General features: G+C 37.8%; 1 protein-coding gene and 1 pseudogene across 13 annotated transcripts in view; one reads left to right on the top strand and one right to left on the bottom strand.

The window, feature by feature from the left end:
* LOC104598418 (polycomb group protein EMBRYONIC FLOWER 2-like) overlaps positions 1-24,343 on the bottom strand; it is a 56,750-nt gene extending 32,407 nt beyond the window's left edge. Inside the window, exons 1-6 of one of the 13 annotated variants that reach the window (XM_010260462.3) lie at positions 24,036-24,308; positions 23,828-23,957; positions 15,803-15,983; positions 12,461-12,629; positions 12,014-12,069; positions 4,082-4,183 (exon numbers count right to left, since the gene is read on the bottom strand). In XM_010260462.3, coding sequence (XP_010258764.1) covers positions 4,082-4,183; positions 12,014-12,069; positions 12,461-12,629; positions 15,803-15,837 — 362 coding nt within the window. In that variant the 5' untranslated portion in view covers positions 15,838-15,983; positions 23,828-23,957; positions 24,036-24,308. Of the gene's footprint in view, positions 1-4,081; positions 4,184-12,013; positions 12,070-12,460; positions 12,630-14,506; positions 14,816-14,835; positions 14,979-15,802; positions 15,984-19,374; positions 19,528-23,827; positions 23,958-24,035 lie in introns of those variants that run through there. The other 12 variants (XM_088889919.1, XM_088889918.1, XM_010260463.3 and 9 more) reach the window with 12 other exon arrangements.
* LOC148790724 (secreted RxLR effector protein 161 pseudogene) lies at positions 21,789-22,580 on the top strand (annotated as a pseudogene).
* Positions 24,344-24,668: the final 325 nt, after the last annotated feature.

Here is a 24,668-nt window from a genome sequence, read left to right on the forward strand (position 1 = left end):
CACCTATTCTGAGGAGGTTGGAGAGATTCCCTTATAATGGGGATTGGGAGGAGGTCTTTTCAGGCTTGGTTCAAGAAACTCTCACTTCAGGTCTCTCAGATCCTAAACCTATCCTTTTGAGAAAAATTTTCAAACTTGATGACCAAAGCCATTCAGATTTGAAAATTTGTGGCCAAAACACCCTCTTTCTGTGGCTTCTGTTGAGAAGTGGAAAAGCTATCACTTTGAAGGAAGGGCAGGCTATATTCTAATGAGGAAGCTTATGGATTTAAGGGAGGACCTAAAAGTATGGAATAGGGAAGTATTTGGGAACACTTCAAATCAAAAAATAGAACTTCTTAGAAAAATGGCAGACTTGGAGAGGTTAGAAGAAAGGGATGTTCTTTCGAGAGAAGGCAAAAGGGAGAACGAAATTGTGAGAGGGGAATATATGGAGGTAATCCATAGGGAGGAAGTTATGTGCCAGCAGAAGAAAGTTCATCCTTCTTACATGCTTTAACTAGGGGTAGGAGAAGAAATTTCGTCTTTAGGTTGGAGGAGGAAAATAAAGTATGTGTTTGGTACCAATTATGTTTATTGAATAAACGTTTGTACTTTATATGCTGGTAAAACCAAGAAATGCAATAATTGCAACCGTTTATGACAACTGGGTGCCACTAGGCACCATTAGATGCCACTTCAGCGTAACAGTGAATAAACGCCTGGCCGTTTGTGGAAGCTTCAAAAAATAACTTCTACAAACGGCTGGCATGCACACAAACCAAAGTTCACTTTTTACATTTTCGATGTATGCAGAAGAGCAAGAGAGAGAAAATGCTGAGATGGCACCTATGTGGCACCATCAATAAACGTTTACTGAATAAACGTAAACGGTACCAAACATCACCAAAGTCATTGAAGACCTAAGAGAATTGGGGGATGAAATCAAGAATCCCTACATTAATTTGTATAAGGCAGCCTCAAATAGAAAGGTTTTCTTGGGAGATTTAGAACTTGGAAGAATTGGGGAGGGTTTAAGAGATTGGTTGGAGAGAGAATTTGATGAGATGGAAGTTTGGGAAGCAGTAAGTATCTTAAAGGGTGATAAGGCCCCAAGCCCTGATGGTTTTAATCTATTTTTCTTCAAGAATCGTTGGTATATCCTAAAAGAGGATGTAATACAGGTGTTGAATGAACTCTACAGGAAAAGTTAATTCAGAGGAGTGCTAATGCAACTTTCATTTCATTAATTCCGAAAGTGGAGGCTGCTTCTAGGGTAAAAGACTTTAGAACAATCAGTCTGATTTCAAGTCCTTACAAAATTACAGCTAAGGTGCTGTCTAGAAGACTAAATCAGTTTTGTATGAAATTGCGGGCCCAACCCAAATGGCATTTGTGGAAGGTAGACAAATTCTAGATGGAGTAATGGTTGCAAGTGAATGTGTTGATTCAAGATTAAAAAGCAGCCAGGAAGGTTTGATCTGCAAGCTTAACACTTAGAAGGCTTATGACCATGAAGAGAGGGGTCTTGGAAGAAGTCTTGGGCTAGAATGGGTTTTGGGGAAAGGTAAAGAAGTTGGATGTTTGGTTGCATCTCCTATGTTTCTTTCTCAATCCTTGTTAATGGAATATCCACACCTTTCTTTCAAGCTTCAAGGGGTCTAAAACAAAGAGATTCTGTCTCCTTTGTTGTTTGTTTTGGTGACAGGAGTTTTAAGTTGGTTTATTATGTAAAGGAGTAGAAGATGGGATGTTTGAAGGATTTAAAGCAGGAAGAAATGGAATTCCCATTACTCATCTCCAGTTTGTTGATGACATTTCAGTATTTCTGGATGCTTCAACTGTGCAAGTGCTGAACTTATGAGTGATCCTAGGTTCTTTGAAATGGTGCAAGACAAAAGATCAACTTGAAGAAAAGTGTGATGATTGGGGTGGGAGATATCTTTGAGTCTCTTTTGGAAGAGTGTGTAGTGACCTTGGATTTCATAGTGGGGGAGTTCCCTTTTATTTACTTGGGTCTCCCCGTTAGGGAAAAAGTTTCAGCCTCTTTAAGTTGGCAACCGGTTCTTGACAAAATTGATCAAAGATTGGCATGTTGGAAGGGGAGGTATCTTTCACTTGAAGGATAACTCTTATTAAGAGTGTGTTGTCTAATCTATTGTTGTATTACCTCTCATTATTAAAAGCCCCAGCTTTTGTGATAATCTCAATTGAAAAAATGCAAAGGGAGTTCTTATGATTTCACTTAGTAAAATGGGACTGGTCTACAGGGAGAAGAAAGATGCAGGTATGGGAATCAGAAAATTGAAGCACTTCAATAAAGCTCTTCTAGGGAAATGGCTATGAAGATTTGGTTCTGAGAGGAAAGCTCATTGGAGGAGGGTGGTGTCATGTAAATATGGGGTGATTGGGTTGGGATGGGACTCCAGGGTGTTGAAAGAGCACTACTTTGGGTGTATATGGATACCAGGGTAGCTAAGTGTTTTTTTTATCTTATAATAAGGACACTCTAGTCCATTGTTTTCATAACTAAGGGCATAGTTGTAATTTTGTACCTATTTAAAGATTAATATAAAGCTAGGCCGACTGCTAAGAGGCAATTATGACATTCTAATCTCTCTTTGAACAGTTTGGTGGTTTTCTCTTCTCTACCTCTTCTCCCTTCTCTTATCTATTTCTTCCTTTCCTTTTACAGCCCTTCTAGTTGCTTACCAGTGTTTTGAAAGCGCAAGGCACAAAAAAGGCGCAAGGGCCAATTTGCACCTGAGGCGCAACGCGCAAGGTGAGGCGCACCTCTTTTTAAGAAAGGCGCAAAACTACAAAAAAAAACTAAAAAATAAAAAAAAAAGTCAGAAAATTCAACAAAATGCCAAAAAAATTAAAAAATTCAAAAAATATTAAACATAATGTTAATAAAAAATATAAATTAAAATTTTAAAATAAATGTTTTAAAAAACCAATTATCTAAAATTAAAATACATAAATATAACATGTGATGAAAATTTAAAATAAAAGCAAACACATATAAAGCATTTTCAAGCATGTAAAACCCACAATCTCTTTTTTTCCTTAATTGCATTGCTTCAAGTAGCTAATGTGATGTAAAACATATTGCATTCTTGATTCTATGAGTCACCTTTGTACCACACCCCTCAAGGCAAGGCCAAACAAGTCTATGTTAGGGTTTGAAATTCTTATTTCTCACATGAAAGATGATGATTTTTTAACTTTAATTGCCTTTTAAGAAGATATTTTATTGCAATGAATGAATGAAGAACATTAGCAAATAGGGGGTTCTCGGAGGGGCGTGGTCGGGGGTCCGGTGGTGGAGCCCCCAGCCCAGCCATTAGACTCAAAAAAATATTAATAAGGCAGACGCCTGGGCTGAGGCACAAGGCGCATCAGGCGCACCTGCGCCTAGGACCTGAGTAAGGCACATACCCCAAAATGCGCTTCGCCTGTGCACCTAGGCGCGCCTTTTAAATCACTATTGCTTAGAGCATCTATAATACCATATTTCACATGGTATTAGAGCAGGTGACATGAAGGAAATTTGCTAGGGCTTCTTCTTACAACCGATCTATCTAGGGTCACTCTTGAGTGGCTGTTACCCACCGTTACAGGGGATCGAACCAGATTTAGGAGGCCCTTTGGTGATCGAACCAGATTTAGAGGGTTTTCTTGGTGACTAGTGATGATTTTAACCATCACAACTGCTGTGACAGGTGAACTGTGACATGTGTATCCCTCAAGTGGATCAAAACTAAGAGGGAATGCTATGAAGTGATGTGTTTTGAAGTGGTGAATGGTTCTGTGATGATTTAGAAAGATGATTGATGATGTGAAGTGTTCAATTGTGACGTGATAGGTGATTTGTGATCTGTGAGAGTGATTAGGGTGGTAAAAGTCGGTGGATATTCCATCTTTTCATAAGATAGTGAGATAGAATGGAGGTTAAATCTAGTACTCTAGTTCCCACAGCCTTTTATGTTGACTACTATCAAGTTGAATGGAAGTGCAAAGTACAAACTATGCTGTTTGGGCAAAATTCATAGAAGTATCATTAACAGCAGTTGACAGTTGGGAAATTGAAATATCTTACCGATAGGAAACCCGGGACTGATAATTCCAAGTAAACAAATCAAAACTTGGTTGTGGAATTCCATGGAAACCAAGATCAGCAGCACTCTTATCTTCATTGATACTTCAAAACAGATTTGGGAACAAGTGAAGAGGATGTATTCAGGTAGTAATAATATTACTCGGATATATCAGTTGTTTCAATCATTTTTTAACCTACAGCAAGGAGATAAATCTCTTGAGGACTATTATTTAGATATGGTTAGTCTTTGTGAAGAACTTAATATCTACCAACCTGTCACTAGTGATGTTACAGTTATGGAGAAGCAGAGAAAAAAACTATATGTAGCTAAGTTTCTTTTAGGAATCAAACCTGAGTATGAGCAGTGAGAGCTCAAATTTTGGGCAATCCAAAGTTACCTGACTTGGAGGATGTGTTTTCTAGACTTCAGAGGTCCAAGCTGTCTGAATCCACCCAATCATCTAATTGAGCAGCACTAGTTGTATCTGGAAGCAGTGGACAAGCTCATGGTACTTATGGAGGAGGATGTGGAAATGGTGGCCGTGGTACTTGCTGGTAGAGGTGATGACGGTAGTAGAGGTGGCCGTGGATGAGGCAAGAATGGTAGTGTTAGATTTTGGACTCATTGCGGGTTAGAGACATACAATTGGCTACTGTATGGAGTTCAGTTTTGCTCACATTGCCATCGTGGGCATACTGTGGAATATTGTCTTTTGTTGAAGAAGCCAAGAAGTTATGCCAACCAGGGCACCTATCTGGATGATACTTCACAATCCCAACAATTGATGGTTGCTACAAACAATCAGCTAGAAGGGGAGACAATGACTATTTCTCAGGAAGAGTACAATCGATTGGTTGCAGACTCGTATTCCTCCACTGCTACTCTTGCCTAGACATCAGGTATTGGCTCCACTTGTCTTCTTTCTACCCCATCATCTCCATGGATCATTGGCTCAGGAGCTACCAATCACATGTTAGGTACTTCATCTACTTTTTTCTCAGTTAACTCCTTTGCCTTCTACTAACCAATATATTACTCTTGCTAATGGATGTAAATCTCCAGTATCTAGAATAGGATATGTTAACCCAACATCTCAACTTTCTTTATCATCTATTCTTTATGTTCCTCACTTTCCTTTCAATCAAATGTTTGTGAGTCTTGACAGTGTGGCCAGCCAGAAATAAGAGGAAGAGAAGAGAAGAGATTGGCAATGGAACAGTGTTGGCGGCACCAGATTCTATTAGTATATACAGGGCGACTAAAATAAAAGGGGAAAAGACCCTTGTGCCCCTCTATAAGTGAAGTACAATAATCAGAAAAATAAAAAAGACATTAATCAACCAAACAGACCCTACTAAGACAAGACTAAAAGACAAGAAATAAAATAAACTATTTCAACACTCCCCCTCAAGTTGGAGCATAGATGTCAATCATGCCCAACTTGTCACACAAATCATTATGCCACACATGATGAAGACCCTTGGTGAAGATGTCTGCAAGTTGTTCTTCTGAGCTGACATATGGAGCGCATACTTCTCCATTCACAAGTTTCTCTCTAATAAAATGCTTGTCCACTTCAATGTGTTTCGTCCTATCATGGAGGACTGGATTAGCTGCAATGTTGATAGCAGCTTTATTATCACAATAGAGTGACATAGGGTTACTAACTGCAAAACCCAGTTCACCTAACAGGTTTCTTATCCACAGGATTTTGGCAACCCCATGAGACATGGCTCTGTATTCTGCTTCAGCACTGGATCTAGCCACCACACTTTGCTTCTTACTTCTCCATGTGACCAAATTTCCTCCTACAAAGGCACAATACCCGTTGGTAGACTTACGGTCATCAACTGCCCCTGCCCAATCAGCATCAATATATACTTCCACCTTTAAATGTCCATGTTTTTGGAACAACAAACCAGCTCTAGGAAACTTCTTGAGGTATCTAAGGACCCTCTCTGCAGCTTCAAAGTGAGTTGTCCTAGGATTGTGCATGAACTGGCTAAGGACACCCACTACATAAGCACTATCTAGCCTAGTCATAGACAAATACAAGAGTCTCCCTACAAGTCTCTGAAACTTCTTCACATCTTTCACGAACTTCCCCTGACTGTCTCCCAGCTGATGGTTAGGTTCAATTGGTGAGTCAATTGGTTTCACCCCTAGCTCGCCAGTATCTTTGGTGAGTCAATTGTTGAGTCAATTGGTTCAATTGGTGAGTCAATTGGTTTCTCCACCACTAGATTCCCATATAGAAGTAGTTAATGCCTTCACACCAATTAGGAGACACAAATTGGTAAAAGGAAAATTGCCAAACTCAACAACCTAAAGCCCTTGCACATTCCAAGAAATCTCCCATTTTGCCTACCTTTATCATAACACTTTTATTCATATTAACTTTCAATCCTGATAATCCTTCAACCTTCTTAAGTATTCATCTAAGATTCAATGCCACCTGCACCAATGACTTGATAAACACCGAAGCATCATCAATATATTTTAAATGTGTGATAGTCTGATATATGGACTTTCTTCAAACGCATTAAACCCCTTAATAAACTCCATTTGCCCATTCAATCTAATTATGGCACTTATTACCTCCACCATTAAGACAAAAAGGAACAGAGAAAAAGGGTTCAGACCAATTAAACTGTAGCAAACCCATCCTTGATCGATAAAAAGTTGAATCTCATGTTTTTGTTCTAACTTGTCCCTATCAGATGTTAAGACTTTCATATTCAAAGATAAAACTAATAAAGTAACTACAATATGGTTCTTAGCACCAATCCTTAAATGGTCAAGAAATCCATATTTCACTGTCATTTACAATGTAAAATGGGCAGTGAAGCACATTATGCATGAAAAAATAATTTTAAAAGTACTAGATTTCCAAATATCCCTATAATTCCTACAACTCAACATATATGTAGAAAAATTAAATATGAAACATGTATCAGCCAAAAAACATTCAAGCATAACTATTGCCATAGTTTAAAAGGTCCATAAATTTCCTAATATTTCCACAAGATATTTCCAATTCCATGGGTACCAACACGAAATATTACCAGAATTGACATATTCCCTAATGAAAGCCACTGGTGCTATGTGGTGTACAGGAGATACTATTATAACATAAGTTGTTTTTATCAGTACAAAGATTTCATTAAAAATTCATGAATTTAGTACAGTCATTAAAAGTTTTTTTTTTTTTGAGAAAAAGGTAACTTTCATTAACAAAAAGAGGGAAGATATACAGGATGTATAAGAAATACATCTCACCAGAACCACTCAAAAAGGAAACAAAAAGCAAAAAAGCCTCCCCAGCCATTTAAAGAGGAAGCTCGATATCAATATACAAAAGTCCCTCCCCACCCCAGATTTAGCTAGAGCATCTGCCAGAGTTTAACTCATCATTAAAGGAATTTCCCACCCCAAATTACATCATAATATAACTTTGTCCAAAACAAGAGAGGCTTGTCATCCCATTGGCAGTCCTTCTCCAGCTGAAGGTAGAATTAAACATCTTTGCTAGGGTACCGCTTTCCCTGAAGGCATGTCTGTATTTCGAAGGGGTTGAAGTGATTTTCTTGGTCTAATTGATGACTAGTTATAAGTCTCCTTCAAATTCCAATTTCCTAATTTCAAGCTGCACTTCACTTCTCATTCCATGTAGCCAAGCCAATATTTCAGCCTGAACCAAGTCTCCAATGCCAATTGGTCCCGAATACAAGGCCACTACCTCTCCTTGGTTGCTTCTGAATACACCCCCTATGCCTGCTCTTCCCGGATAACCCAACGAGCTGCCATCAAAGTTCAATTTCAGTTTGTTAAGAGATGGGGGCCTCCATTCCACCCATACATTTTCTACATGTCTATTTGTTTGTGTTATTTCAGTCCAAGCCCTAATTATATCAGTAGTTGAGAACTCTCGGAAAAGGTCCAAAGTCTTTATCCAGTGTGTTGTACTGTTATGACTTCAATCAGTTCCAAATTAGACTTACTCCTCTCGCTGAAGATCCTTTGATTTTTTCCCAAAAGGTCCATACCACTGTTCATCTTACTACCCTCCACATAATACTTCCTCTCTTTTTCTGTTGCCTCAAGAAGCTAGAGTTGAACAAATCTACCACAATCTGTGGGGGAACCCATCTGCAACCAAAAGGAGAGAGCAAAAGAATTCCCATATACAAGATACAAAAAATGAGGAAGAGTCTCACCACTATCCTTGCAAAGGAAACACATGTGAGGAGATAGGCACTTATTTGGCCTTCTTTTTTGTAGCAAGTCACAAGTATTGATCTTTCCAAGAAAAATGTTCCAACACAAAGCTTGTACATTAGGAGGGATAGGACAAGAAGGTTAAAAAAAGAAGCACAAGTGAATAGGCCATCAGGCAAGGGAAACCAAACTCTGCCATCTAAAATGTTTTGATCAAGAAAGACTTTTTCCGGTTTTGTTAGCAGGAGAATAAGGGAGTCACACTCACTATACCTCAGGCCTCTTCTAAACCCAAAATCCCGATTCAACCCATTTGCCAAGGGTAGACCAAATTTAGAAACAGGTTCAGCCTTGTAATTGGACAAAGAGTAGAGTGTGGGAAATTGCAATTTGAGGGGTTGATCCCAATCCAAAGATCCTCCCAAAATAAGACTCTCTTCCCACAGCCCACATCAAACTGAGTGAAATTGAGAAAGGTTGGCAAGACCTCCACTATTGCTTTCCAAGGGGGTTTTGATGAAGTTTGTAGTGCCAACTTTGTGTCCCAGCCATTGTCCACCACACCATGAATGCTTCCAATGACCCTATGCCACAACCATAGTTGTCAAGGCGCCCTTGGAAGCTCGCCTCACCTAATCACCAAGTAGTTTTGTGTATTGTCTTATAAAATACTTTTATATTGTTATTTTTTTGAGATTATAATTATAAAATAGACATTACTAAACAAAAAAAAAAAATTCACCTTTTGTGTTTATAAACTAATTTATTTTTATTATTTTCTTATTTGTTAGGGTATAATCAACACAAACATCTTCTTTCTTTTCCTATAACAAAAATAGGGGTTCAGCCCCTATGTTTTTTTAATGTTCTTTTCCTTCTTTTTCTTCTCATAAATATGTTGATTTTCTAGACTTAAACATGAAGTAAGAAAATTATGGATAGTTATTAAGGAAAGATGGTTATGGAACCTATGGAACTACCCTAGGATATGTGGTTTTTACTTTAAAAAAAAAAAAAAAATCCATTGCCTAGGAGACTAGGCAACAAGGTGCCCCACCCCCCTATAGTCTAGCCTCACCTTGGCGCCTTGAAAACTATGGCCACAACCTATCTCCTTCTAGAGGAAATCTCCAAAGCCAGGAGGGTCATATTTCTTATAATCAGATTTCCTATGCCAAGGCCTCCCAATTCTTTTGGTTTGCACACCTGCTCCCATATGATCAAGTGGTCTTTTTTTCCTTCACCTAGTTCCCACAAGATGTCCCTCATACACTTTTCTAGTTGCCTTGCTATTTTACCTGATATTCTAAAGGTGGATAGGTAGTAGGTAGGCATGTTGGTTAAAGTGGATTTGATCAAGGTTGCTCTTTTTTTTTTTTTTTGATCAATATCAAGGTCGCTCTTCCTCCCAAGGATATATAGTTTCTTTTTCACGAAGCTAATTTTTGCAAATCTTTCTACCATCAGTTTCCAAAAACTTTCTGATCTCGGCTTACCCCCTAAGGGCATACCAAGACATTTTAGAGGCCAGCTTATAACCTCACAACCCTGTACTCTTGCCACTAGTTGAACATCTTGCTCTTCCCGGTTAATTCATGCCACACAACTCTTAACCCAATTTACTTTCAACATTGAGATCCTTTGGAACCCATCTACCAAAGCTTTCAAGTTCCTCGCACTAGATTCATCACAGTTCTCACAGAAAATGATTATGTCATTTGCAAATTGCAAGTGGGTAACAACAATTTCGTTCCTTCCAATCCTCCAATCTCTAATAAAATTCTCTAGATCAGCCTTGATATCAGTTTGCTTAGAACTTCAGCAACAAAGGTAAACAAGAATAGGGAAATGATCTTATAAAGGCTACCTATGAGACTTATAGACCTGTAGTCTTTTGGAGTTTTAGCCTTTCTCCTTGGGCGCTAGGGCAAGAAATGTAGCATTTGCTCTTAGTAAGATTCTTAATTTCTAGTGAAATTCAAAAAGCACCTCCATCAAATCATCTTTTATTATCTCCCAACAATTCTGATAAAAAGTCATCGAAAAGCCATCAAGGCCCAAAGCTTTGGATTTTTCCATTGAGAAAACTGCCTCACAAGCCTCTTCCACAGTGAAATTCCTTTCTAAAAAGCTTGCTTGTGTTTTAGGTACTCTGTTCCAATCCAAACCCTGCAACTAAAAGTGTCTATTTCCTATAGTGGCAAAGATTGATTTGAAATAGTCCACAAAATTCTTGATAATTTCCTCCCTATCTATCACTCGTCCATCAACCTAAATGATAGAGATCAGATTTTTCCTTCTTCCATTTGTTGTACCGTCTCCTTCCAATCAGCCATTTACAGCTTGATTTTTGTCTCCAAGAGAGTTCTTCCTTTCTTAAGATACCTTCTAATTCCAATTTTAGGTTCCACCTTTCTGATCTTTCCTCCACACTAATCTCCCTTCTGACCTCCTTTTGGTCTAGCTCCTCTCTTTTAGCAATTCTCTCTTTTGAATCTTCTAGCCTCCCAAATTCTTTTGTATTCCATTCTTTGATCCTTTCTTTCAATCTCTTCAATTTCTTTGTAAATCTCACCCCTTTATGTCTCACATCGGTTCCACTTTCCTTCCACCAACCTTTTATTTGTTCAATGAACTTCGGGGTCTACATCCACATATTTTCAAATCTGAAGGGTGCAGGGCCCCTAAGAAGAGTCCCCTGATTAAGGCATAAAGGGAAATGATCAAAGGTTACCCTAGGTAAAGCTTTCAGAACTAAATTTACCCAAATCTCCTCCCAGTCTACTGAGAAAAGGAATCTATCTAGCTTAGAGCACATTTGGTTTTCACAAAAGTTGGACCAAGTAAAAGAAGCATTTAATAGGGGTGTTCTTTTAATTCTAAGGATTTCACTAGGGTATTGAATTTTCTCATGCTTGTGGTTTTTTTTTTTGGAAAAGGTAAAGTAATATTTATTAAGAAAAAGATACACACAGGAGGCTGAGATCAGTCCCAGAAATGGCTGACTGATCTAAAACAGCAATTACATGTGCCATCAAGAAACAGAAAATAACACATCTGATACATTACATTTCTAAGTTCAGCAGTCACAGACAGCCACGAAACCAACTTGCCCACCAATTTCAAAATTCAGCAATTACATGTGTTCTTTTAATTCTCATGCTTGTGGTTATGGCTTGGTTTGGATTATTTGTTTCATTTGTAAACCTTATAACATTGAAGTCTCCCCCCAGACACCAAGGTCCCTCCCACAGACCCTTAATTACAGCTAATTCCTCCCACAAGAGGCCCCTATCTCTGTATCTCTGTATGAGTTAGGGTCATAGACAATATTTTAGATGTGTGGAATACCAATGTTGTTGCCCACTTAATGGAGATGATTACCACTTTGAGTAAGCTTGAAATTATTTTGAAACATGAAGTTAAATCTTAGTTTCTGTTGTATAATAAATTATTTGGCTGATCTATTAGAATCATTTACAATTCCTGAGTTTGGATTTTGCTTTAACTCACCCTACCATGTAATTTTGATGATTTGGAACAAGATCTTAATTTAAAAGGGTATAACAAGCATCTTTATCATTATATGAAATAGCATTCTATATTGCATATTTCACAATATTTCCACCAACATTGACTTTTTAAACCTTGATAATTGCACAAATTTACTTCCAACTATGAAAGCAAAATTTATTGATTAGAAATCTCAATACCTCCTTTTGTGCTTTGCTTGTATTCTGTAGTGCAAGCATCTTTGAAGAAAGGATGGCTGCATAAAAAAAGAAAAAATGTCATATTAGATTCACACAAGGACACAAGTTTTTTTATCAATAGAAAATGACTTCATCAAAAGAGTACAAAGAGGAAAAGTGCAATCAAAATCCCAAAAATCCAAAGAAAGGGCCAAGAACCTCAAAGATGTATGAGAAGCAGAGGGAAGTAAACAACAAAAACAAATGACTACCAACTACTAACTATCCCCAAAGAGTAATCCCCCAATACAAATCCCACCTTCGAACTCTATCCTTAGCATGACTTAGTCTTTGGGTATAGAAGAATTGCATAATTTATTGATCTCATAAAAGAAACCATACATGCTTATCAAAAAAAAAAAAAAAAAAGAGAGAGAGAGAGAAAAGAAAGAAAGAAAGAAACCTTACATTTCGTAAAGCACGGCGCTGGAGAATATTATAGAGTTCAACAGGTTTGCAATAAACTGACAGACTTTCTTCAGCTGTAATTGCCTCTTCTGCAGACAAATGGGCCCAAGCATCTTGGCAGCACATCTGATCAAAAGACCTAGAATGGCTGCAATTGCACCCAGGATTCCTGTGCCGCACACAAGAATAAGATGCTAATGCTTCTAATGCAAACACTAATTTTCATATTGTAAGCAAGATAAGGAGCCAGCTGATAACAATTAAATTGGCTAACTAAATGACCTATTGCTTTCTCTTTAAGTGGATATAAATTTAAATAAAATATTCAAGGAAATAGAAATTGACCCAACTTCAGCTTTGGTCATTAAGGAGCGCACAACCCCCTTAAAAACTTAGCCACTAAAAGACAAAAAAAAAATCATTCATTTCAGCTGTTATGAAACAGCCCCTATGCTTATATAACCAGAAAATGTTTATTATTAACCATGATACACAAAAGTACAGCTACTAACTGTCCCCAAGAAATGAACAGACAAGATAATCACCAAGAACTGATGACAGTAAGGTAAAAAATAAAGAATAGCCGTATACCTGTATATTGCAAAACAACATTCCAGCTCAACTAAGACAGTTGAATAATCATCATTGTTGTTCAATTAGAACAGTTGAATAATGATCATCACCTTGCAGTTTATAACAATATAAAGGCTCTTTATATACACGCCAGATAACTACAATGAAGATAAATTAAAGTATGCCTTGACACCAAATTCTACATGGATTTAATTGTTGACATAATAGGAGTGTAAATCAGGATACACTTAGGATTGGAGACCAAGAGATAACTCAATATGACCATGTACCTTGGTTCAATAATTCATATCAAGGGAGAGACTGAGGAGGATGTCACCCAAAGAGTTAAAGTAGGATGGGCAAAATGGAAGGGTGCATCTGGACTCATGTGATTGGTGAATAGCACTTAAATTTAAAAAAAAAAAAAAAAAAAAAAAAAAAGGTAAGGCTGGCTATGCTGTCTGGAGTAGAGTGTTGGGCAGTCAAGAAACAATATCTTAAAAAAAATGAGTGTGGAAAAAATGCAAATACTAAGATGGATGAGTGGGAAAAAAAAAAAAAAACAGAAAAATGGGATCAGGTATGAAGTCATTCGTAAGAACCTAGGCTAGAAGTGGCTCCAATAGGTGATAAAATGAGAGAAAGTAGAATAAGATGGTTTGGTTATGTGCATAGAAGACCATCAACAGCACCAATAATTTAACAATGTATATGGCATTAAATAGAATGGATTGGCAAAACAAGATTCATGTAGCTGACCCCATATAGTTGGGATAACGCATGGATGATGATGATGGTGTGATTTTTAACAACCCAACCGAAGGCTGCCTACTTGCAAGATTTCAAAATATGACAACACCACTTGTAGAGGAAAAGGGTGATGCAAATAGAAAACTTCTTTTTTTATCAGCAAAATGAGTTCATTAATTAATGTTTGAGAAAGATAACAGAGTTTTGGTTACGCAGTAGCCCAAAAACTCAACAGAAAAGCAGCTTGCCCACCTTTGCCATCCCCCCTTCTTTTACTATCACAGATTACAACATTGCCCAAAATAACGTGGATCTGTCAGCTCCCTGTTTTCTTAGTACATCTACCAACCCATTTGCTGTTCTTTTTACCCAGCCAAAACTAAAGTTACAACTTTTTGCAAGAAAGTTAATTTCCCTAAAACAAATAGAAAACATTTTGTAATTTTCCATTTTTCTTAGTTCTAGTAGGATTGGCCACTCTTATAATATTTAAAAAACGAGGATTGTGGAATGATATTTTAAATAACACTGAAGTTAATTTTACATATATCATGGTTATGGCCAGTGATTGCCATGGACCAATGATTATCAACAGCCAAGGATATTTTGGACAGGTTAACTGCCACTTATTCTCAAGCTAAAAAAACACTACTAGAATCTATTAGTTGCAAAGAGAAGCATGTAATATGCATCAGGGGGAGAAGGGATCAAAATGTATCATACCAGAGAAGGGATCAAAACCCTAGAAATAAAGATCGGGTCTTCACCAAAATTTAGATGCTGAAAGAAAAGCCTAGGGCGACACAAGATCTAAATTCTTGGCCCAAACAGATCACTCACTGAGGAGAAATCTGAGATTTACTAATCCGAATGGCGTCCAGGTCCAGAAAAAAACAGGTTTCCTTGTTCTGATTGAAATAGAACAAGGTGCCAAATAGAACCAGTGTAAACAGATAAAAAGAGGGACCAAAACAATCCCTAAGACCCTAACACCAGAAAAAAGAGTCTGAAATCAAAGGCAAAAGGATCGAACTTGAATAGTAACCACAGACCTCGCGGGAACAGTAACTCGATTTTTAGTCTTCCGTGGTTCACCATTCACCAAACTAATTCCCACACTAAACCTGCTCTGATACTGGTGCAGTTCAAAATAGAGAAACTAAACAGATTTGTGGTGTGTCTAAGTGAATCAACCACACCAAGAGAAAGATATTTATATTAATGAAGAGTAAAAGGATAAATCTGTCCCTAGTATACAAGATGTATAATACACAATGAGAAAATAAAGAAATATGTACAGCACGAAGTAAATTTACAAAATTAACCCTCACTGTCCCTATCTCTACATACATTGCCGCCAAACTCATTTTTTGAGCATGTTGTTTCTTAATTGCCCAACACTTTGCAACATACAATTAACTGGCCTTACAACTGTTTCATAAATTTATAGAATTTTCCTTTTATCCTATACAAAAGCAAAATATAAATCAAAATATCAAATTTAAGTGACCAAAAAATACATATATTTTTTATAATTACCAATAAATACATATAATAGAAAACAAGAAATTTATTGACATCCATGAATTGTGACAAGACTATTATTAGATAGTCTAGCATTCCTTTATGGATTTATTATCTTCCCAATCCCCAAAAGCTAAGGTTGTCAGAAGTCCCCCAGTTCCTTTGAGTATTAGGAGAAGCTTTCCTTGTTTTCTCAATTCCCATTGATGTACCAGATTTCAATACAGAGGCATTGATGTACCAGCAATGAGTCAATGAGTCAATGAACATATTATTTCTTTCTGCTCTCCAGGAAGCCTAACAATTAAGCAAATAATTTTGCAAAGCTAGGGTTGATTGGATGTTTTCATGTAGTGTTCATACCATAGCAGACTTTTTACTGCTATTACCGTGTATTATCCATGATTCCTTCTTATTTCTATACTAAATATATTGTTATTTAATTATTGATAGAATGACACAAAACAACAAGATAGGTTCAAATATAGAGCATACGTAGTTTCACTAGCCACCAAAGGTAACCCCGGCATTGTGGATTGATGGTATCCACATAAAGCAATTTGATAGCTCCCAGAGATTTCCCTGGATAACAATTTCCTATTCCAATTCTGCTAGAGAAGACACTTCTTGATGTTCTCTTCTGGTAGAAACTCCAGCATACAGATGCTCTTTTACTCTGTCAAGAATGAGAAAATTGTGGGATGTAAGACAGAAAACACCAAACAAAGGAAAAAACAGGAAAAGCAGAAAACAGTCATCCAACTGGAAGCTTTCAAATACACTAGATAAATGAAGGCATACGTCATTTGTTTTATATCACCTTACCTAATTTGATATGTAATATAAATGCAACAAAGCCTAGGAAATATAAGTTAATCGTTGAGAAATCATATTTGATGACAAATCCAAAATGCAACTAAAAAAACATAAAAAAAACACAAACAATGTTGGTTTATCACAAGCTCCCCAGTATTTCAATTATTCTACTCATGCCAAATTAACTTCTTAGTTAATTTACCATTAAAAAAAAGACCCATACAAAAGATATAAACAGACAATCATGTAGAACCCAAATACAATTCTTTATCAGTCACCACCCACCCAAAGCAAGGCTGTCAGCCATCAACTTGGCAGATCTTGAAACCCATTTAAATAGGGGGTTCAATCTTACAAATAGATACTATGCCTAATCTGATAACTGGGCCTCCAAGGCCTTCCTAGCTTCCTACTCATCCAATCAAATAACAATTTGAGAATCCCCCTAAACAATGTGCGGCTTAAATATGGTAAGTACAATGCAAACAAGTTGAATAACATAAGCATAATGAGATTGCTAATGAAATTGGATATCCAAAACATAATGTTTTTCCATTTGCAATTCTTGTTTCCAGCATATATGTAGTATCAATCAAAAGCATTATAAATAATTAACAACAAAGGTAGAAATTTTATATGAGTTGATCTTTTTCGAAAAAACGAAGAAAAAAACGATAGAATGAGGAGACAGTGAGAAACATTCCTGCGATTAGAACTTCACTCCTCACTCGAAAGGTTGTTACCTAAGAAAGGCAATCCAAATAATAGAAGTTAAATATCTCTGTAACTTGTATTCTTCTTCAAGGGATGTTGTGTTAGGTTTTAATCTCTGTTAAGTGGGCTTACATATTCAGTGAAACAATTGCTTGATGGGCTATCTTGTAAGTGGGCTAAATCAAGTGATTCATTTAGGCAAAGCCCGTAGACTTCAACAAAAGGGTATGAGGCTTAATGAGTGGATACCACATTTTGGCCCATATAGGCTTAATGGGATCCTATTAGGTCAAAATATAAAGGCTCCTAGGTTATGGTTCCCAATATGTTAAATCATCTAGCCGCCCTCTTGCTCTACCCCATTAGAGTCAAAGAGCTGAGAAAACCTAAAGAATAAGGAAGATTTAACTGAGGAAACCACACCAGTCGACCAATCATTGAATCATCACTCATTCCGCAAGGGTTTCCATTACTACGATGGATACAGGTATGTACGTTTAAACCTCCTTGATAACTGCAGCATGATATTCTTTGGGGTGCAACATGGCTTCTTGTTCTTCCTACATGAATGGTATTGGTATGATTCTGCAAGTTTAGGATTGTTTGCTCCCCTTTATTTATTCTTACAAGTGGTATCAGAGCCTTATATCATGTTGGGTTATTAGGATTACCGTTTTTTTTTCTAAATCGATTTCTTTGTCGTTGCATCTCGATTGAGGATACAGTCGTTCGGCTGTGTGCTTGCCGAACAGCCATGAAGCAAGGCTGTTTCGACAAAAAAAAAAGATGCATTGATGATTCAATGCGGTTTTGGTTTCAGTCAACCAAAAAAAAAAAAAAAGAGACACACAGAGACGCATTGATGATTCAATGCGGTTTCGGTTTCAATCGACCAAAAAAAAAAAAAAAGGTGTTGCGATGCGCCTCTAGAACCCAAGAATGAATTTGCATCAGTGATTCGATGCATCTACAGAACCGACTCAAAAAAAAAAAAAAAATTGTAATCGTGATTTGCATGCATGTAAGCAATTTGCATGCGTCCGTTTTTCTCTCCTTTTGCTTGAAAGTAACCTTGAACCTTTTTGACTTTGTCATGCATGTAATGAATACAGTTTTGGATGAATATTTTTTTTTTCTTTTCAAATTAAATTGATTGAAGCAGCATGTTACCAAAGTAGCCTCTGCAGTGTAAAATTAATTTGATTTGAAATATAAAAATTTTGTGTGTTGATTGTCCATGCGAACATTGGTCGACCCAAAGGAAGGTTGATGTTTGGCTGAAAAGTGAACACACATGCAATGATTTGAAATATAAAGATTTTGTGTGTTCATTGTCCATGCGGACATTGGTCAGCCCAAAGGAAGGCTGATGTTTGGTCGGGCAGTGAACACACATGCAATGATTTGAAATATAAAGATTTTGTGTTCATTGTCCGTGCGGACATTGGCCGGCCCAAAGGAAGGCTGATGTTTGGCCGGACAGTGAACACACATGCAATGATTTGAAATATAAAGATTTTGTGTGTTCATTGTCCATGCGGACATTGGCCGGCCCAAAGGAAGGTTGATGTTTGGCCGAGCAGTGAACACACATGCGATGATGAATATTGATATTGTAAAGCTATTATCCATGTGAATAATAGTCGGTCCAAAGAAAGGCTATTGTTTGACAGGATTTATTATCAATGTTTGATTGTTGCATTGAGAGTACCATTTACATTTGATGTTTCTGTGCAAACACTAAATGTCAAGTTGTGCTGGGTATCTTGCCTTTGTAATTTATATTATTGATTATATGTTGTTTTTGTTCTCTGTTCAGTTTCAGCAACTGCAAATAATGTTTCTGCTCAAATCAGTGTCATTCCCATGCTGAATGGTACAAACTTTAAGACCTGGAAAGAGAATGTGGAAATCGTTCTCGGATGCATGGATTTAGACCTTGCGTTAAGCACGGAGCGACCCATCCCGGCTGAGGACAATTCCAATGAAGCCAAAGTTGAGAAATGGGATCGCTCTAATCGCATGAGTCTGATGATTATGAAACGTTCCATACCGGAAGCGTTTTGAGGCTCTAATTCTGAGAGCAATAATGCTAAGGAATCCCTTGTGGCGATACAACAGTATTTCGCCAAGAATGAGAAAGCGGAGACTAGCAACCTTTTAGCTACTCTAATTTTTATGAGGTACAAGGGAAAAGGAAATATAAGGGAGTACATACTGGAAATGTCAAATCTTGCGGGTAAACTAAAGGCACTAAAGTTAGAGATAAATGATGATTTACTCGTGCATTTAGTTCTCATTTCTCTTCCTGCACAATTCAGTCAATTTAAGGTGAGTTATAATACTCAAAAAGAGAAATGGACTCTTAATGAGCTCATTTCTCAATGTGTGCAAGAAGAAGAAAAAATCCAGAGAGAAAAGACAGAAAGTGCTCACTTAGCATCAACCTCTCAGAATAATAAAAAGAAGAGGACTAAGGATATTGCAAATGGAATACCCACGCAGAAAAAGGCGAAGAAGCAAGGTGATGGATTTACCTGTTTTTTCTGCAAGAAAGGAGGACACATGAAGAAAGAGTGTCCCAAATACGCCGCCTGGCGCATAAAGAAGGGGTTGCATCTGGAGCCGACCGCCAACTGATGCTGAAAGATTCATCTATGTAGGCGATGGCAATAAAGTTCCTGTGGAAGCTATAGGACATTTTAGATTGATTTTAAAAACTGGTTGTTATTTAAATTTAGTTGAGACATTTGTAGCTCCGTCATTTAAGCGGAACTTAATTTCTATTTTCTATTTAGACAAATCTGGTTACTTTTGTGGTTTTGGTAATAATAAAGTTAGTATTTCTCTAAATTCAAATATTATTGGTACCGGTATTTTAATTGATCGTCTTTATATGTTAGAAACTATTGCTTCCCACAATACAATCCTGCATGCAAGTACTAAAGGTGCAACACATAAATTAACCGAGAATGCTGCTTCCTTATGGCATAAGCGCTTAGGCCACATCTCTAAACAGAGAATTCAGAGGCTTGTGTCGGACGGAATTCTTGATTCCCTTGATTTAACGGACTTCCAAGTCTGTATTGAGTGTATTAAGGGAAAATTGACGAACACAAAGAAAATAGGTGCCAATAGATGTACGGAAGTCTTAAAACTGATACATACGGACATCTGTGGGCCATTCCCTACGCCTGTATGGAATGGCCAGCAGTACTTCATTACGTTCATAAACGACTATTCACGGTATGGGTACCTATACTTAATAAGTGAGAAGTCTCAATCCCTGAACGTTTTCAAGTCTTATAAAGCTGAAGTTGAACTTCAACTTGGTAAGAAAATTAAAGCCGTCAAATCTGACCGTGGCGGGGAATACTATGGCAGATATGATGGATCAGGAGAGCAACGTCTAGGACCCTTTGCTAACTTCCTAAAGGAATGTGGTATCGTCCCACAGTACACCATGTCGGGTACACCCAGCATGAATGGTGTTGCTAAAAGACGAAACAGGACACTTAAGGACATGTTAAGGAGCATGATTAGTCATTCTTTACCTGAATCACTTTGGGGAGAAGCATTAAAAACTACAGTGTCCTAAAGGAATGTGGTATCGTCCCACAGTACACCATGTCGGGTACACCCAGCATGAATGGTGTTGCTAAAAGACGAAACAGGACACTTAAGGACATGTTAAGGAGCACGATTAGTCATTCTTTACCTGAATCACTTTGGGGAGAAGCATTAAAAACTGCAATGTATATCCTTAACAGAGTACCCAACAAAGCAGTAACTAAAACCCCATATGAGTTGTGGACTGGGAAAAAGCCCAGCATAAGGCACCTACACATTTGGGGATGTCCAGCTGAAGCGAGGCCTTATAGGTCCAACGAAAGGAAATTGGACTCTAGGACATTTAGCTGTTACTTTGTTGGATACGCGGAACGTTCTTGAGGGTTCAAGTTCTATGATCCCACTACTCGCTCCTTCTTTGAGACGGAAAATGCGAGATTTCTTGAAGATGTTGAGTTTGGAGGGGAAGAATTAAAGAACGTCTCTTTTGACGAAACAGTTGTCTTGCAAGAAGAAAAATTTATTTTTCTTTCTGATATTATTATCGACAGTGATCAGACAACATTCCTGACACTGTTCATGAAGCGATTCCGATTCAAGACAACAATGAAGTTCCTTCTATAGAGCAAACTCAACAACCTCAAGAAGTGCCATTAAGGAGATGAAATCCATGAAAGACAATGACATTTGGGATCTTGCCAAGTTGCCTGAAGGCTCGAAACCCATTGGTTGCAAATGGATATTTAAAACCAAAAGGGATTCAAAAGGCAATGTGGAAAGATATAAGGCTCGTCTAGTCGCCAAAGGTTTCACTCAAAGGGAAGGCATTGATTATAAAGAGACATTTTCTCCAGTTTCTTCGAAGGATTCCTTTAGGACAATAATGACACTTGTAGCTCATTTTGATTTAGAGCTACATCAGATGAATGTAAAGACAACGTTTCTCAATGGAGACATTGATGAAATGATTTATATGGTTCAACCAGAAAACTTTGAATCCAAAGATTCAAAGTCTATGGTCTGCAAATTAAAGAAATCCATCTATGGTCTCAAACAAGCTTTTCGTCGATGGTATCACAAATTTCATCAAGTGATTACCTCATATGGTTTTGAGATAAATGTGGTAGATGATTGTGTATACCACAAGTTTAATGGGATCAGGTTTATCTTCCTGGTACTATATGTCGATGACATACTGCTGGCGAGTAACGATATAAGCTTGCTGCACGAAACCAAGAAATTTCTTACTAAGAATTTTGAGATGAAAGATCTTGGGGACGCCTCTTTTGTGCTAGGCATACAAATACTATGAGATCGCTCTCGAGGCGTTCTTGGATTGTCACAAAAGGGCTATATCGAAAAGGTGCTAAGCAGATTCGGCATGAAAAGTTGTTCGCCGGGTGATACGCCTGTGGCTAAAGGAGACAAGTTCAGTCTCAGTCAGTGCCCCAAAACAGACCTTGAAGTAAAGGAGATGCAAAAGGTTCCCTATGCCTTGGCTATAGGAAGTCTGATGTATGTTCAAGTTTGTACCCGTCCCGATATAGCATTTATAGTGGAACTGTTGGGCAGATATTTGAGTAACCCAGGACTGGATCATTGGAAAGCAACCAAACAGGTCATGCGGTATTTACACAGAACAAAGGACTTCATGTTAATCTACAGGAAATCCGACAGTTTGGAGATCATTGGGTATTCTGATTCTGATTTTGCGGGATGCCAAGACAGCAAACGATCCACTTCAGGCTATGTTTTCATGTTAGCTGGAGGAACTATATCTTGGAAAAGTGCCAAACAAACGTTCATAGCCCCTTCAACTATGGCAGCAGAGTTCATAGCTTGCTTTGAGGCATCCAATCATGGGATATGGCTGCGTAACTTTGTCACGGGGCTGCGAGTGGTTAATGGCATTGAAAGGTCATTAAAGTTATTGTGTGACAATAAATCTGCAATTCTGTATTCCAACAACAACAGAAGTTCTGTGAAGTCGAAACATATTGATATTAAATTTCTATCTGTTAAGGAAAGAATTCAGAGTTGTCAGATTTGCATAAAGCATATAGGGACAAACTCTATGATAGCGGATCCGTTGACCAAGGGATTGCCACCTAAGGTCTTTCATGAGCACACTGCTCGTATGGGTATAGGCATGTTTTATGATACCTTGATTTAGTGAGAGTTTTCTTTTCTTTTGCTCTTGGATGTACTATGGATTAAGGCATGTTTGCATGTCTACATTTACACATAATAAAGTTTATGACTCTTTTCATCATCTACATCTCTGAATATGTTTGTGATTTTGATTGATCTCTCTAAAGAATAAAGTTTAACCAGTTGGAAATAGGCATGTTTTGAGATCACATTGCATGTAATTTCCATGCCACTCATCCATACTTGATCTATGGCATTGAATGCATTGATATGGTGAGCATGAAAGGTTTAGTCACACATATAAGTGGCGAAAGCCGTCATGGTCTCATATTAGTACAGGAGATGGACCAGATTGAAACTAAGAAGAAATCTAAAGAAATTAGTATAAGAAGTGTACACATAAGGAATTCTTTCAATATAATTGTTTCAGTTCTCATATGTAACCCAAGTAGGAGATTGTTAGGTTTTAATCTCTGTTAAGTGGGCTTACATATTCAGTGAAACAATTGCATTGATGGGCTATCTTGTAAGTGGACTACATCAAGTGATTCATTTAAGCAAAACCCGTAGACTTCAACAAAAGGGTATGGGGCTTAATGAGTGGATACCACATTTTGGCCCATATAAGCTTAATGGGATCCTATTAGGTCAAAATATAAAGGCTCCTAGGTTATAGTTCCCAATATGTTAAATCATCTAGTCGCCCTCCTTGCTCTACCCCATTAGAGTCAAAAGAGCTGAAAAAACCTAAAGAATAAGGAAAATTTAACTGATGAAAACCACACCAGTCGACCAATCATTGATTCATCACTCATTCCGCAAGGGTTTCCACTACTGCGATGGGTATAGGTACGTACGTTTAAACCTCCTTGATAACTATAGCATGGGTGCAACATAACTTCTTGTTCTTCGTGCATGAATGGTATTGGTATGATTTTCCAAGTTTAGGATTGTTTGCTCCCCTTTACTTATTCTTACATGTTGAACTCCATTTCTGAAAGTAATGCAATTATAACCTAAACTTGTTAAATGTGAACCTCCATTTATAAGGCAAAGGATAGGTTGTCCTCTGTCCTTACTACACAAATCGGGTAATGCACATCCACTCCTCACCATATAAATCGAGAAAACGAAGGGGAGCTCCAGCCCCTACACCTTATCTCAGTTTAGAAAGACAGATGAAGAATGCTTTTCGGTTGAGAGAGAGAGAAAGAATATTAAGGTGGAGGCCCCGTTGAGATATTATTAAATAAGGAGAAAAACGCGTACCTGAAATCTAGCTTCTGACTTTTGTCTAAATTTCTTGGAACTCTGGACTGGAATCAATCTGAACCCTTCTTCTTCTTCGGTCGGTAACTTTACAACACACTCCTCCTTTGGTGGGGGCCTTTTCAATTCACTGAATAGAACCATAACTGATCAAGAAAACAGCCAATGGAACGGACAAAGATGAACCGAATGGAAACACAACTCATACCTTTTTCTGCCCTAGCTGGACTGCGAGGTCCCGAAATCCATCCAATCTGTCCCGTCACAGCGGACAACGATCGTAGGTGTCCCGTTTCCGAGCTGAGAAAGTGAGAAAGCTGGGTTTACTCAAATCTCTCTATTCGACGTCCCTTTTATATTTCCCGGTCTAAAACTCTAAAGCAGCGCCCTTGAAATTCTAAAAATAAACCAGATAAACAAGGAGGAGAAACGCAACCTTATGCCGGTCTCATAGTAGTGGCTTGTGTCATTACATAATCACCACCATCCAATTTCCATACTTTCCTTGCAACATCTTTCGATTAAATATTGATGAATCATAACCCTAGGATATTCCCATAAAAAAATCATTGGCCATGCATATATCCCTGTTCTTCCAGGGAGTAACGTATATGAAAATAGGACCCACTTTATCGTGCGCGGTCCATGGTATTGTATTATTGTTTCACCTATGTACTGTGTACAAACAAGTTTCTTATTCCAATCCACGTTGTTACCACGTGGCAAAATAACGGCCTTGGATGTATTCGTTTGGCTTCACGGCCCTACATTGAGGTAGATAAAATGACGTCAACATGGGGCCACGGAATGGCCGTAATTCACGCATAAGTGAGCTTGACTG

Source organism: Nelumbo nucifera, chromosome 6, assembly GCF_055504915.1.
Source record: "Nelumbo nucifera cultivar China Antique chromosome 6, China Antique-T2T, whole genome shotgun sequence".
Classification (NCBI taxonomy): Eukaryota; Viridiplantae; Streptophyta; class Magnoliopsida; order Proteales; family Nelumbonaceae; genus Nelumbo; species Nelumbo nucifera.